General features: G+C 37.4%; 1 protein-coding gene across 1 annotated transcript; it reads right to left on the reverse strand.

Moving 5' to 3' along the window:
- Positions 1–1,171: 1,171 nt before the first annotated feature.
- On the reverse strand, positions 1,172–1,931 carry LOC139352754 (uncharacterized). Its single transcript, XM_070995384.1, has 2 exons — positions 1,639–1,931; positions 1,172–1,541 (listed from the first exon to the last, which is right to left on the reverse strand). The coding sequence occupies exons 1-2, from the start codon at positions 1,929–1,931 to the stop codon at positions 1,172–1,174; spliced, it is 663 nt and encodes a 220-aa protein (XP_070851485.1).
- Between the last annotated feature and the right edge of the window lie 11,461 nt (positions 1,932–13,392).

Below are 13,392 nucleotides of genomic sequence, written 5' to 3' on the forward strand. Positions count from 1 at the left end.
TGTAAATCAGTACGAATTCTGATCTCGACATAAAACGCATTCTCGTCTCGCCTGCTGTACTCTCTCTCGCTAATAAATTGTTAACAAGCCTAAAGCAACCTGAAATTCGTATTTTAATTTAGCAACAACTAATAAAAAAGCTTATTAGTTCACCACCATCTATTACAAAAGATGTCAATTCGAGCAGGTTAGTGGTGGTCGATCTTCGCTTAACAAAACCATGTTGACACGGCGGTATTAAAGAGGAGCACAAATGTTGCAACTGAGAGGTAATAATGGGTTCAAATGTTTTAGGGATTGCAGACAATTTGGAGATTCCTCTATAGTTCTGAACATTAACCTTCGCACCCTTTTTGTGGAGTGAAATAATAAAAGAATCTTGCCAGATAGGAGGAAAAACAGATGATGAGATAGACAAATGAAAAAGTTTAAGAATGGGTTTACAAATAGTTCGGGCACAAAACTTAAGAACACACCCAAAGAGTCCATCTGTCCCCGGAGAATATGTTGGCGTTATAGTTTCTAAATCACTTAAGAGAGAACTTTCGGTGATTACAGGAGAAAAAATACAATTTGCCCTGTTTAAGTGATTATGGTAGCTAGAATTATACCAAGAAACAGAACTAAAAGTAGATTGGAAGAATTCAGCAAATAAATCTGCAATTTCGGGATCCGTAGATGCCTCAACAAAGTTTAAACGTACAGATGATGGCAATGCTGAAGACTTTCGACAAGTTATAAACAGACATTGACAAAGTTATAAAACTGCCTCGGATCCTTTGAAAATTCAAATTTACATCGGTTCAAATACATGGAATAGCAATGACTGTTAAGTACATTAAAATTAGTACGACACCACATATCTTAAAAAATCGGATGGCCTACCCAACCTTTAGTACTTTTATAGAAGTTTGTTTTTAGGTTTCTAAGTCTTTGCAACTGATTGCTAAACCAAGGATGCCTGTCTAACTTAGGAGGAAAACTATCAGGAACACATTCACAGAAAAAAGAGTTTAGGACACTATAAAATAGTTCCGTAGCACTTTCAATATTCAAGCAATTGTATAAATTTGTCCAGTTATATTGGTTCCAGTTAACGCCGAGAGCGCTAGCCAATCCGTCACCACACGAGCTGAGCTCCTTATTAGTGTGTACTTCCATGAATCCAGCGTTATTTGAGTGCCATTTTGTAAGGGGATAGTGCCCGACGAAGAATTTCCGTGACTTGATCCTTGATTATGCGGAGCGTCTTTAGGTCGTCTGCACCCGTTAATAAGTCATCAACGTAAAATGATGACTTTATGATGGCTGCGCCAACTGGGCAGTTAGCTCGATAGATATCAGCAAGAAGATTTAGACTACGTGTTGTTGAAAATGGTGCCGCTGCGACGCCATAGGTCACTGTATTCAGTTGGTGTGTGCGCAGAGTGTCTTCTGGGGATGCTCTCCAAAGAATGTACTGGTACTTGCTATCGATAGTGTCAAGATGTACTTGCCTGTACATTTTAGTCACGTCCGCAGTGAGGGCGTAGCGATACAGCCTAAATTTTAGGAGTTGCATGTAAAGGTCGTGTTGGGCCAACGCATAGCAAGTCGTTCAGCGATGTTAAATTCGAAATCCGACAGGAGTCGTCAAACACCACCCTGAGCTTGATAGATTCACTAGTGGGTTTGAAAACGTAGTGGTGCGGGATGTGATAGTGAGGCTCGTGCAGTTTAGGATGAGTAACCGGGGACATGGGCCCTAATTTCTCGTATTCCTCCGTGAAGTCGCAATACTGTTGACGAAGTTCTGGTGATTTCGATAGACGACGTTTAATGCTCAGAAATCGGTGGCGCGGTGTATCAAACGAACTTCTCAGACGGCTCGGGTCATCCTTGAAGGGGAGTTTGATAATAGTCCTACCTGTGCTGTCGAGGCGCGTACTCATCCTGTACTGCTCCTCACAAATAGAATGCTCCGGCTTCCAGTTCCCAAAAACGTTTGAGATTGGGAACAATTAAACTTGCGTTGAGAGTTAAGCAAGTGGATGGTTCTGTTGTAGCGGTTTGCTGAAGTCAGCCAGTTACCACCCAACCGAATAAGGTTTTCTGCATCAGCGGACCTTGGGAACCCAGCCTGATTTGTCCTATTATCAATGCGTCAAAAAAGCTTCGGTCCCCAGCAACATGTCGACGTGGAGTGATTGGTACAATTTTTGAATCAGCGGCGTGTTCTCTAGCAACTTCCAAGTAGAAACGTCGATTGCGAGATCAGGCTGATTTGCGATTTGCTGAGTTATACAGAGATCTGCGGAGAGAGAGAACGATGAAATTCGAGGTTTTATGGATGTGGTGGTGCATTATTTGATATCAGTTTGTGAATGGGCGATGTTTCGAATTTATACTGAAGGTCTGTTTCGTCGTAAACGAAGTCGCTGTGTGAAATCCTCAGTGATAAAGTTTACTTAGGAACAGGAATCGAGAAGTGCTCCCCCAAGTCTGTAAATTCCAAATGCATCCTTCACGAGGACCATCTCAGTTGCGAGTAAAATCTTCGATTTATGGCCAAGATGTGAATGGGAGTGTGTCGCTGCCTCTAACGATAGTGCTGTTAGAGCCGGTTGGTGTGGGTGAGACAAGTCTAGCGAATGGTGGTTGTGCAATAGAGTATGATGTGCTCTGTTACAGATACCCAGCGATACTTTGATGGACAGCTCGATAAATGGTGACCACTGCATAGGCAGTTAAGGCAGTGGCGGTGTAAATTCACGACATCAAAACGCTCAATGGGATTTAAGCCTTTAAATTTTTCACAGCCAAGCAATCTGTGTGAGGGTGTCAAGCAATATATACATGATGCGTTCGTTAGCGAATATGACGAGTTTTGAGGTCTAGCTGGGGGACGATTTTGTCTTGACCGCTTCGATCCTTGGGGTTGAGCAGAACCAGCCGACAAAAGAACCTGGCTATGTCGTTCTAGCAGCTGCGTGCACTGGTCCCAGGATGGTAGAGTGGCGCAGTCCAGTGATTCGTTCCATTTTATTTTGGTCTGCTGGTCGCACTTTTCCATGATCACGTAGATGAGCATTGCTTGTGATATGTGTGCATGCGCTCCTAATGATGAAACGGAACTATATAAGGCCTGTTACGTACGCCCTCCACATAGAAAGATTCACATAGAGAAACAACGACGAATCTTTAGCCAGGGGGAGGGGTGCATGTGACTAACCAGACTCATACTGGTAAAGGCAGAAGAAAAAGCAATTCGGCAATTCTCGGGTGTCGCGCGGCCAGAACAACGGCCACTATCGACCTATTGGTAACTATACTCCGGTAGCTGGCAAAGGGCAGCAGCCGGCCGTTGACTCCCAAGATAGCAGATATCAAGAAACAGTAATTCTAGGTGGGAACACCTAGTTTATCCGATCCATACCCGCAGCCAAGTAAAAGCTCTAGTCTGGTATAAAAGACCTTAGACAAATAGAGAAAGGGAGAGAATCCAATCCAGCTTCGAGGGAAGGCGACTTTCCCTGGGGCAGTCGTCCATGGAGTCTTCTGCCACCAGGACCAGCCACCATATCCATCAGTCCTTGAGGAGAACACAATTGCAGCTCGAAATAATCTTGTGTCGAACCAGCGCCGCTATTGTCATCAAAGAACGTGGAGAAGATCAACAATAAGGACGACATCCGACATACTGCGATGTTTGTGGACGCAGTATTCGTGATCTCCATGCTCCTGAAATTTGTTCAGCTGTAGGAACCATCCGTTCAGAGCGTAGCGATCAATAGCATAAGTCGGAGAAATAGTGATGCAATATAAATGTGTTAATCGAGCCAACCAAAGCTAAAGTGAACTCATGCATAACCAATGAAGTAGATAGTTAATACGGGAGCTGGCTCACTTTGGGGTGGGGGTGACCCTAATCAGTCACGCATGGTTGCACACAGGTGACAGGTGGTCACGCATGGTTGCACTCAGGTGACAAGTGGTCACGCATGGTTGCACGCAGGTGTTTTAAGGGGTGTGTAGGGGTGTGAGAGAGGGGTGTTTGGATATGTCTTGTTTTGTCTTGTCATTTTCTCACCCTAAAGGTGTGCGTGTGTGTGATGGGGTGTTTTGTCATGCGTAGGATTTTATGGTTGTTTAGAGTGATCTTTACCCGAATAGGGTGTGTAGGAGTGTAATGGTTGCACGAAGGTCACTATGCTGCTTCTAACTTGTATTAAGTTAAGGGGAGGGTAATCTTAAATGTTTCAATTCTATAGTGGAGGTGGTGGTGGTGGTTCCTAACAGAATATACACAAAAACGTTGTTTTGTCATGCGTATGAATTTGTAAAACTATATTTTAGCGGAGGAGGAGGAGGAAGGGAAGTTGTTTTGTTATGCGTGGGCGTTTTGTTGATTCAATTAGGGATAGTTTTAATAGGGTAGATTCAATTAGGGTTGTAGTTGACATCTGTTAGTGTAAACTGTCTACGGTCTTGTGGTCAAAAGGTGTTGGTTTGAGGGATATTAGATCGCATACTTTTGTGGTGTGAAACAAGCGTGAGGCGTTTTGTTGATTCAATTAGGGTTGTAGTTGACATCTGTTAGTGTAACGTGTCTACGGTCTTGTGATCAAAAGGTGTTGGTTTGAGGGATATTAGATCGCAGAAACAAGCGTGAGGCGTTTTGTTGATTCAATTAGGGATAGTTTTAATAGGGTAGATTCAATTAGGGTTGTAGTTGACATCTGTTAGTGTAACCTGTCTACGGTCTTGTGGTCAAAAGGTGTTGGTTTGAGGGATATTAGATCGCTACTTTTGTGGTGTTGGTTTGAGGGATATTAGGCCGCATACTTTTGTGGTGTGAAACAAGCGTGACGTGTTTTGTTGATTCAATTAGGGATAGATTTAATAGGGTAGATTCAATTAGGGTTGTAGTTGACATCTGTTAGTGTAACCTGTCTACGGTCTTGTGGTCAAAAGGTGTTGGTTTGAGGGATATTAGATCGCATACTTTTGTGGTGTGAAACAAGCGTGAGTTCGGTAACCTCCCCCTCTTTAGCGAGCATTAGATGGGAAAGTAAGCGTAGAAGTGTATGAGGGGTGTTGGTGGTGGTGGTGATTGTGTTGGTGGTTGTAGTGGTGGTTGTAGTGGTGGTTCCTAACAGAATATACACAAAAACAAACTTATTACAACCAACACAATCGGTTGTTTAGTCAAATACGTTTTTATTTAATCATATTTGAAAATCGTTTCTCATGCGCTTATAGAAAGAGAAAACGGTTACGTTCTAAGTTTTCAAAAATGTATGTGTTAAGGAGAAATGTGGAAAGTAGTTCAGTTTTAGAAAACTATTTGAGTTGAACGAACCATCTAGAATCGTCGTGTGAAACCTCCGGTAATTCAAAGCTAAAGTAAAGTTGTGTTAATTTACGTTTCATCCGAATTCGATTTGTGTGAGCTTATCAAATTGATAAAAATTAAAATACTTTACTAACTGTAAAGTAAAGTTGTGTGAGTTGGAACTACCCAGATTTGTGTTGTGTAAACTTATAAAATTGATAAGACGTAAAATACTTTACAGTTAAAGTAAAGTATAACGAAGTGAAAAGTACAAGTAACAACACAATACTTCCAAAAACAAAAAAAAATCAAAACAAAAAAAAAATGAATAAGTATTGTGCAAAGTGCAACATTACCCTATCGGGTAACATTTCGTGGACTCATCATCTGCGAACGGAGCAACATAAGAAGAATGTTGTTGAACCAGTGGATTCAAGGATTAAAAATATCAGTTCTGGATTCCAAGGAAGGATTGTTCACTACCTATATGAAAACACCAACAATGATGTAATTTATCCAACACAATTTATGGAGGAAGCAGGAGAAGCTTTTCTACCTCACTTGTATCCATTGTTGTATCGGTGAAAATAAATTTTTAAGTTTTTCGAGAGTACGGACTTTTGAAGGAAGAAAAGGAATGCATTGAAATAAAGTCATTTCAAAGTAAGATGACAATAATTAGTGCCTACTCCAATATAGAAAATGAATATAAGGAACACATGGAAAAAATTTTCGAGGATGGAAGAATTCCAAGAAAGGGATAGTGGATGGACTTTGCTTCATCTCATTCGATTGGAGATGAATATTAATCAATATTCACCTTTAAGAGGATCATCTTACATAAAACTACCCTCTTGTTTAGAAGCTAAAAAAGCAATTATAAATGTAAATACCACACAGATGATGAATATTTTTTTAAATGGAGCTTAATCGCAGCATTAAGTAATCTAAATAAGAATGCGAACAGATGCACAACCTATAAAGTCAATATAAATGATGAAGTCATTCAAGTCAATGGGATCACACTAAATTTCACTGGATTGCAATTTCCACTTAAGCCTGCGGATATATCGAAATTTATGGAAATAAATAAAGATATAAATATTACACTTTTCGGGTTCGACGATGGAGTTATATTCGGACCTATATTTTACTCCCCTGAAGTGAGGAGAAATTATATAAATATGTTGATACTGGAGGAAGGATGTAAAGCTATACTTGGATTAAAAATCTCTCAAAGTAAGTTGTTTTATCATATCATTATTATATCTTGTTTTTGTTTTTAAATTTCATAACATTTATTTGCTTTCATACTTAAAAAAAAAAAATTTTTTTTTTGGTTTATCTTTTTTTAGTTTGGTTTCCTCTCAAGTTTTGAGAGACAAATCAAAAAAATGGTTCTGTCAAATTTGCTTAAATTACTCATTGAGTGAAGATGCTGCCAACCGGCATTCAGAAGTCTGTGGGAAAAAAGTCTCACGCTTACCCAACATGAAGGATGCCACTTTACGGTACACAAATGTTCAAAAGGATGTGATGGTCCCATTCTCAGTTTACGCTGACTTTGAATGCATCCTTCAACCAATTAATAAAAACGAAACATTAAATTTAAATATTATAAATATACATAGACCTGTTTCATATGCATACTATATAAAGTGTGCACATGATAACAGTTTAGATAAGTTTGTTTTAGAAACTATATTCAACTCGGGAATGAATTTCCTGTTATCTCTATTAGAAAATTTAACTTTTATATATGAAAACTATATTTCAAAACCTGTTTCTATAATAATGTCAGATGTTGAAGAAGATGATTTCTAAAAATCTAATAATTGTCATATATGCAACACTCCTCATTTATTGGATAGAGTTAGGGATCACTGTCACTTCACAGGAAATTTTAGGGGGGCAGCACATAATGAGTGCAATTTAAAATATAAAGTTCCAAAATTTATTCCTGTTTTCTTCCACAATTTCACCAGGTATGATTGCCATCTATTTATTAAAGATTTGGCAATCATACCTGGTGAAATAAAGGTAATTCCATTAAATAAGGAACAATATATTGTATATCAATTTCAAAAATTATAACTTTAAGTAATGGTGATAACTTTGAAATCCGTTTTCTAGATTCGTTTCGATTTATGCCTTCTGCATTAGATACATTAGCTTCAAATCTAGATAGTGAAGAAATGTATATAACAAGATCATTTTTCCCTAATGAAAATCATTTCAACTTAATGCGAAGAAAGGGTGTATTTCCATATGAATATTTAGATTCAGTTGAGAAATTAAATGAAAGTAAATTAAACCCTTGAGAAGTTTTCTATGGTTCCTTAACCGAAAATGAATGTTCAATTGAAAATTATACTCACGCACAAAATGTATGGAATGAGTTTTCTTGCAATAATCTTAAAGATTATTTAGAACTATATTTAAAAACAGATGTTTTATTAATGTCTGATTTCTTTGAAAACTTTCGAAGACTTTGTACTAAAATGTATTCACTTGATCCAGCACATTTTTTCACTACACCAGGATTATCATGGGAAGCTATGTTAAAATGTACTAAAATTGAATTAGATTTATTAACTGATATAAATCAGTATAAATTTATTCAAAGTGGTATTCGTGGTGGCTTAATACAATGTACATGTAGATATGCTAAAGCAAATAATAAATATGTTGAGAATTTTGATAGTACTCAAAAATCATCATATTTGATTTATTAGGATGCAAATAATTTATATGGTTGGGCTATGTCACAATCTTTACCATATGGAGGTTTTGAATGGACTTCAAGGGGGGAACTTGATAGTATAAACATTACAGAGATTGCAGATGATAGTGAATATGGATACATTTTTGAGGTACATTTAAAATATCCTTTAAGATTGCACAATTAACACAATGATCTTCCATTTTGTTGTAATAATCAGTTACCAACAAAGTCAGACAAAATAAAAAAATTAATTGCTTATTTAAGGGATAAAGAAAAATATATAATTCATTATAAAAATCTTCAACAGTGTATAGAAAATGGATTAATTCTAACAAAAATTCATAGAGGTCTTCGCTTCTTTCAGAAACCTTGGCTAAAAGCATATATTGATTTGAATACATTCCATAGAACTAATGCAAAAAATACATTTGAAAAAGATTTTTTTAAACTTTTAAATAATGCTGTCTACGGAAAAACAATGGAAAATGTCGAAAAGCGCGTTAATATTAAATTAATTACTGAATGGGAAAGTGCTTCACCATCCTATTCTTCTGGTCCAAAAGGGCATTGTGGTAGATCTCTTATTTCAAAGTCAAACTTCCATAGTGTCAAACTGTTTTCAGAAAACTTCTTTGCCTTTCAAATGAAAAGATTAAATGTGTTGCACAACAAACCTTTATATTTAGGTTTTGCTGTATTAGATTTATCGAAATGGAAAATGTATGATTTTCATTATAATTATATCAAACCTAAATACAATGAAAATGTTCAACTAAATTATATGGATACAGATTCTTTTATATATACTATTAACACTGAAGATTTTTATAAAGATATTCAGAATGATGTTGAGATGAAGTTTGATACATCAGATTATTCTGATGAATTACTTAATCTCTATAATTTTCCTAAAGCTAATAAAAAAAGGTTGGGTTTTTTTAAAGATGAACTCAATGGAAGACCTATGACTGAATTTGTTGGTTTGAGATCAAAAATGAATGCCTTTAAAACATCTAATAGTAATGACAGCACTGAAAAAACAGTGAAAAAATCAAAGGGTGTTAAAAGAAGTGCAATAGATCAATAAACTTTTAATAGTTTTAAAAAATGTTTGTTTTCGGAAGAGGAAGTGGTAGGTTCTATGTCAATGATTAGATCTAAAAATCATCTTTTATCAACAATTAAATGTAAAAAAGTAGTTCTCAGTCATAAAGACACAAAGGTTCTTATACAAGACAATAAAATTAATACACTACAACATGGACATTATAAAATAGAAGAAAAAAGATTAGAAAATAAACTTAATGAAATAGATTCAAATATTTATGTTTATGAACAAAGAATAAAAGAAATAGAGAATTGTCCTAATAGAAATAATTATCAAGAGATTGAAATAGAAAAATTTAAGCAAAAAAATAGATGAATGTGAATTTGAAATGTTTTATACAGAACTAGAATTAAATTTACTAGATTGTAAAAAAAACAAGGAAGAGCGCTATAGTCGAGTACCTCGACTATCAGATACCCGTTACTCAGCTAAATGGAGATATGCAAGCAGCAAAGCGAGATTAAAATGCGCCACCTACCGGCGGTATACAGATTTAAGCGTTATGGGCGTTAGAGTGAGCGTGGCAAATTTTTTTTTGGACCAATCGATAGGTATCGACGAGACCAATACATTTCAGATCAACATTTCGAGATCAACATTTCCCCGCCAGGCAATATCTTTCATACGGTAAAAATATTCCAGTACACTTTCGTTTGCGCGTCGTTTTCTCTCTGTATATTTGTATATTTGTTTGCTGCTCACTCTCGATCTGAACTCACTCAACAAACACGATTTCAAAGCAATCCACGAATTTATTCCTTTCTCGCTCAACACAAACAATTTCGCGACACCTTTGACCGATTTTTTGGCAAAGATTAGCTTTTGCATATCGTTCAAACCCATAAGTACAGCTTGGTCTTCAAAATCACTTATCCAGACGTCGACTGGAATTTCGTCTGTGCCTTCGAATTGTTTTATAGATTTCTCTATATCGCAAAATCTTAAAGCGAAACGCGGCATTTGCGAATTATTCTTTTGGACTCTTTCACTCATGAGATTTCTTCCTGCGGAATTTGCAATCAGACTCTCGATTTCGTCGTCGCTTTGATTCTCTTCGTCCTCATCTCTGTCTTTATAAGATTACTCTGGATCTTCCACTTCGTTGCCACCGAGAAGTTGGTCAAATCGAAGATTTCGAAAAATATGCAATTGCATGTTTTTGACGTCGTGGCTTATATTCAAAATTAGGCATGCTGAAATTAAATCTCTTTCAGTCAGTTTTGCCTGCACGTATACACTTTTGGCTTAAAAACTGCGTAATTTTCGTCGTATTGGATTGCGATTATTCCTGTCTCCCTCTTTTTCAAAAAAAAATGTGTGCAAAGTACAATGCTTCCCTTTGACGCACTTTTCAAATTGTTAGAAATTAAATCGTTTAGGCACGCCATAGTTGAAAAAATTTATGTTTCACCTCGTTCAAAGTTTTCACTGATCACTTTCACCTTTCTCGGATACCTTCCGGACGAGCACCCAAATGTGGGGTTTTGTTTTGTCGTCGCGTCGTTTTGCTTTTCACACAAGCGCGTCTTCTTTGGATCAGATCTCGTCAAATACTGCCTCTACTCGTCTTTCTCGTCTTATCGTTGTGTTCTCGTCCTTTACTTCTTTTGGGTCGTCTTCTTCTGAAATGTCGGTTACTGCTCGTCGTTCTCGTTGTCTAGATCGGGATTGTTAGGGTGATTCTCGTAATATCACTCCCACATAAATGTAGGAACGTAAATAATTTACGGCTATGCCGTACTAACGAACTCTTCAACTAAGTCAGCAGGCCTGTTGACGATCGATGTGCGATGTAAAACTATATCACACTATATAGTAAGCAAATATATTGGCTAAACAGGAATCGTAATTAGAAAATTTTGAATAAGGAAAACTAAGCTACAATTGCTCTAACGATAGAATAACGAGTTGGCAGTTCCGGCCAAGATTAACTGGAGCAATAGAAGGCCAAAATTGGAACTCAAATTCCAAATGGGATGCGACGTGGTTCTTGCGGAGTCTTGCGCGACTTGCGGCGTTGAAATATTCCAACTCCAACTTATTCCGACTTGTCGATCGCGGTGCGGACTAGCTGAAATGTAATTAAACCAAACGTAAGTATTCGCACTCACATACGAGCTGTATTTTGAGTTTCGCTTTAGCTTTGGAGATAGCTGAGTCGTAAACTCTTCTGCTGATGAGCTTTTTAGTTGATAGGTAATACGGGAGCTGGCTCACTTTGGGGTGGGTGACACACAGGTGACAGGTGGTCACGCATGGTTGCACGCAGGTGTTTTAAGGGGTGTGTAGAGTGATCTTTACCCGAATAGGGTGTGTAGGAGTGTAATGGTTGCACGAAGGTCACTATGTTGCTTCTAACTTGTATTAAATTAAGGGGAGGGTAATCTTAAATGTTTCAACTCTGTAGTGGAGGTGGTGGTGGTGGTTCCTAACAGAATATACACAAAAACGTTGTTTTGTCATGCGTATGAATTTGTAAAACTATATTTTAGCGGAGGAGGAGGAGGAAGGGAAGTTGTTTTGTTATGCGTGGGCGTTTTGTGGATTCAATTAGGGATAGTTTTAATAGGGTAGATTCAATTAGGGTTGTAGTTGACATCTGTTAGTGTAAACTGTCTACGGTCTTGTGGTCAAAAGGTGTTGGTTTGAGGGATATTAGATCGCAGAAACAAGCGTGAGGCGTTTTGTTGATTCAATTAGGGATAGTTTTAATAGGGTAGATTCAATTAGGGTTGTAGTTGACATCTGTTAGTGTAACCTGTCTACGGTCTTGTGGTCAAAAGGTGTTGGTTTGAGGGATATTAGATCGCATACTTTTGTGGTGTGAAACAAGCGTGAGGCGTTTTGTTGATTCAATTAGGGTTGTAGTTGAACTCTGTTAGTGTAACGTGTCTACGGTCTTGTGATCAAAAGGTGTTGGTTTGAGGGATATTAGATCGCAGAAACAAGCGTGAGGCGTTTTGTTGATTCAATTAGGGATAGTTTTAATAGGGTAGATTCAAATAGGGTTGTAGTTGACATCTGTTAGTGTAAACTGTCTACGGTCTTGTGGTCAAAAGGTGTTGGTTTGAGGGATATTAGATCGCAGAAACAAGCGTGAGGCGTTTTGTTGATTCAATTAGGGATAGTTTTAATAGGGTAGATTCAATTAGGGTTGTAGTTGACATCTGTTAGTGTAACCTGTCTACGGTCTTGTGGTCAAAAGGTGTTGGTTTGAGGGATATTAGATCGCATACTTTTGTGGTGTGAAACAAGCGTGAGGCGTTTTGTTGATTCAATTAGGGTTGTAGTTGAACTCTGTTAGTGTAACCTGTCTACGGTCTTGTGGTCAAGAGGTGTTGGTTTGAGGGATATTAGATCGCATTCTTTTGTAGTGTTGGTTTGAGGGATATTAGGCCGCATACTTTTTTGGTGTGAAACAAGCGTGAGGTGTTTTGTTGATTGAATTAGGGATAGTTTTAATAGGGTAGATTCAATTAGGGTTGTAGTTGACATCTGTTAGTGTAACGTGTCTACGGTCTTGTGGTCAAAAGGTGTTGGTTTGATGGATATTAGATCTCATACTTTTGTGGTGTGAAACAAGCGTGAGTTCGGTAACCTCCCCCTCTTTAGCGAGCATTAGATGGGAAAGTAAGCGTAGGAGTGTAAGAGGGGTGTTGGTGGTGTTGGTGCTTGTGTTGGTGGTTGTAGTGGTGGTTCCTTACAGAATATACACAAAAACAAACTCATTACAACCAACACAATGGTTTGTTTAGTCAAATACGTTTTTATTTAATCATATTTGAAAATTTTTTCTCAAGCGCTTATAGAAAGAGAAAACGGATACCTTCTAAGTTTTCAAAAAATGTAAGTGTTAAGAAGAAATGTGGAAAGTAGTTCAGCTAAAGTAAAGTTGTGTTAATTTACGTTTCATCCGAACTCGATTTGTGTGAGCTTATCAAATTGATAAAAATTAAAATACTTTACTAACTGTAAAGTAAAGTTGTGTGAATTGGGAACTACCCAGATTTGTGTTGTGTAAACTTATCAAATTGATAAAACGTAAAATACTTTACAGTTAAAGTAAAGTATAACAAAGTGAAAAGTTCAAGTAACAAAACAATACTTCCAAAAACAAAGAAAAATCAAAACAAAAAAAAATGAATAAGTATTGTCCAAAGTGCAACATTACCCTATCGGGTAACATTTCGTGGACTCATCATCTGCGTACGGAGCAACATAAGAAGAATGTTGTTCAACCAGTGG

The sequence above is a fragment of the Drosophila suzukii genome, chromosome 3, assembly GCF_043229965.1.
Source record: "Drosophila suzukii chromosome 3, CBGP_Dsuzu_IsoJpt1.0, whole genome shotgun sequence".
In the NCBI taxonomy this organism is placed as follows: Eukaryota; Metazoa; Arthropoda; class Insecta; order Diptera; family Drosophilidae; genus Drosophila; species Drosophila suzukii.

Coding starts and splice junctions, on each gene's coding strand:
- LOC139352754 (XM_070995384.1), bottom strand. CDS start 1,931: ATGAGTACGCGCCTCGACAGCACAGGTAGGACTATTATCAAACTCCCC. Junction 1,542..1,638: donor TCTATCAAGCTCAGGGTGGT/GTTTGACGACTC, acceptor CCTAAAATTTAG/GCTGTATCGCTACGCCCTCA.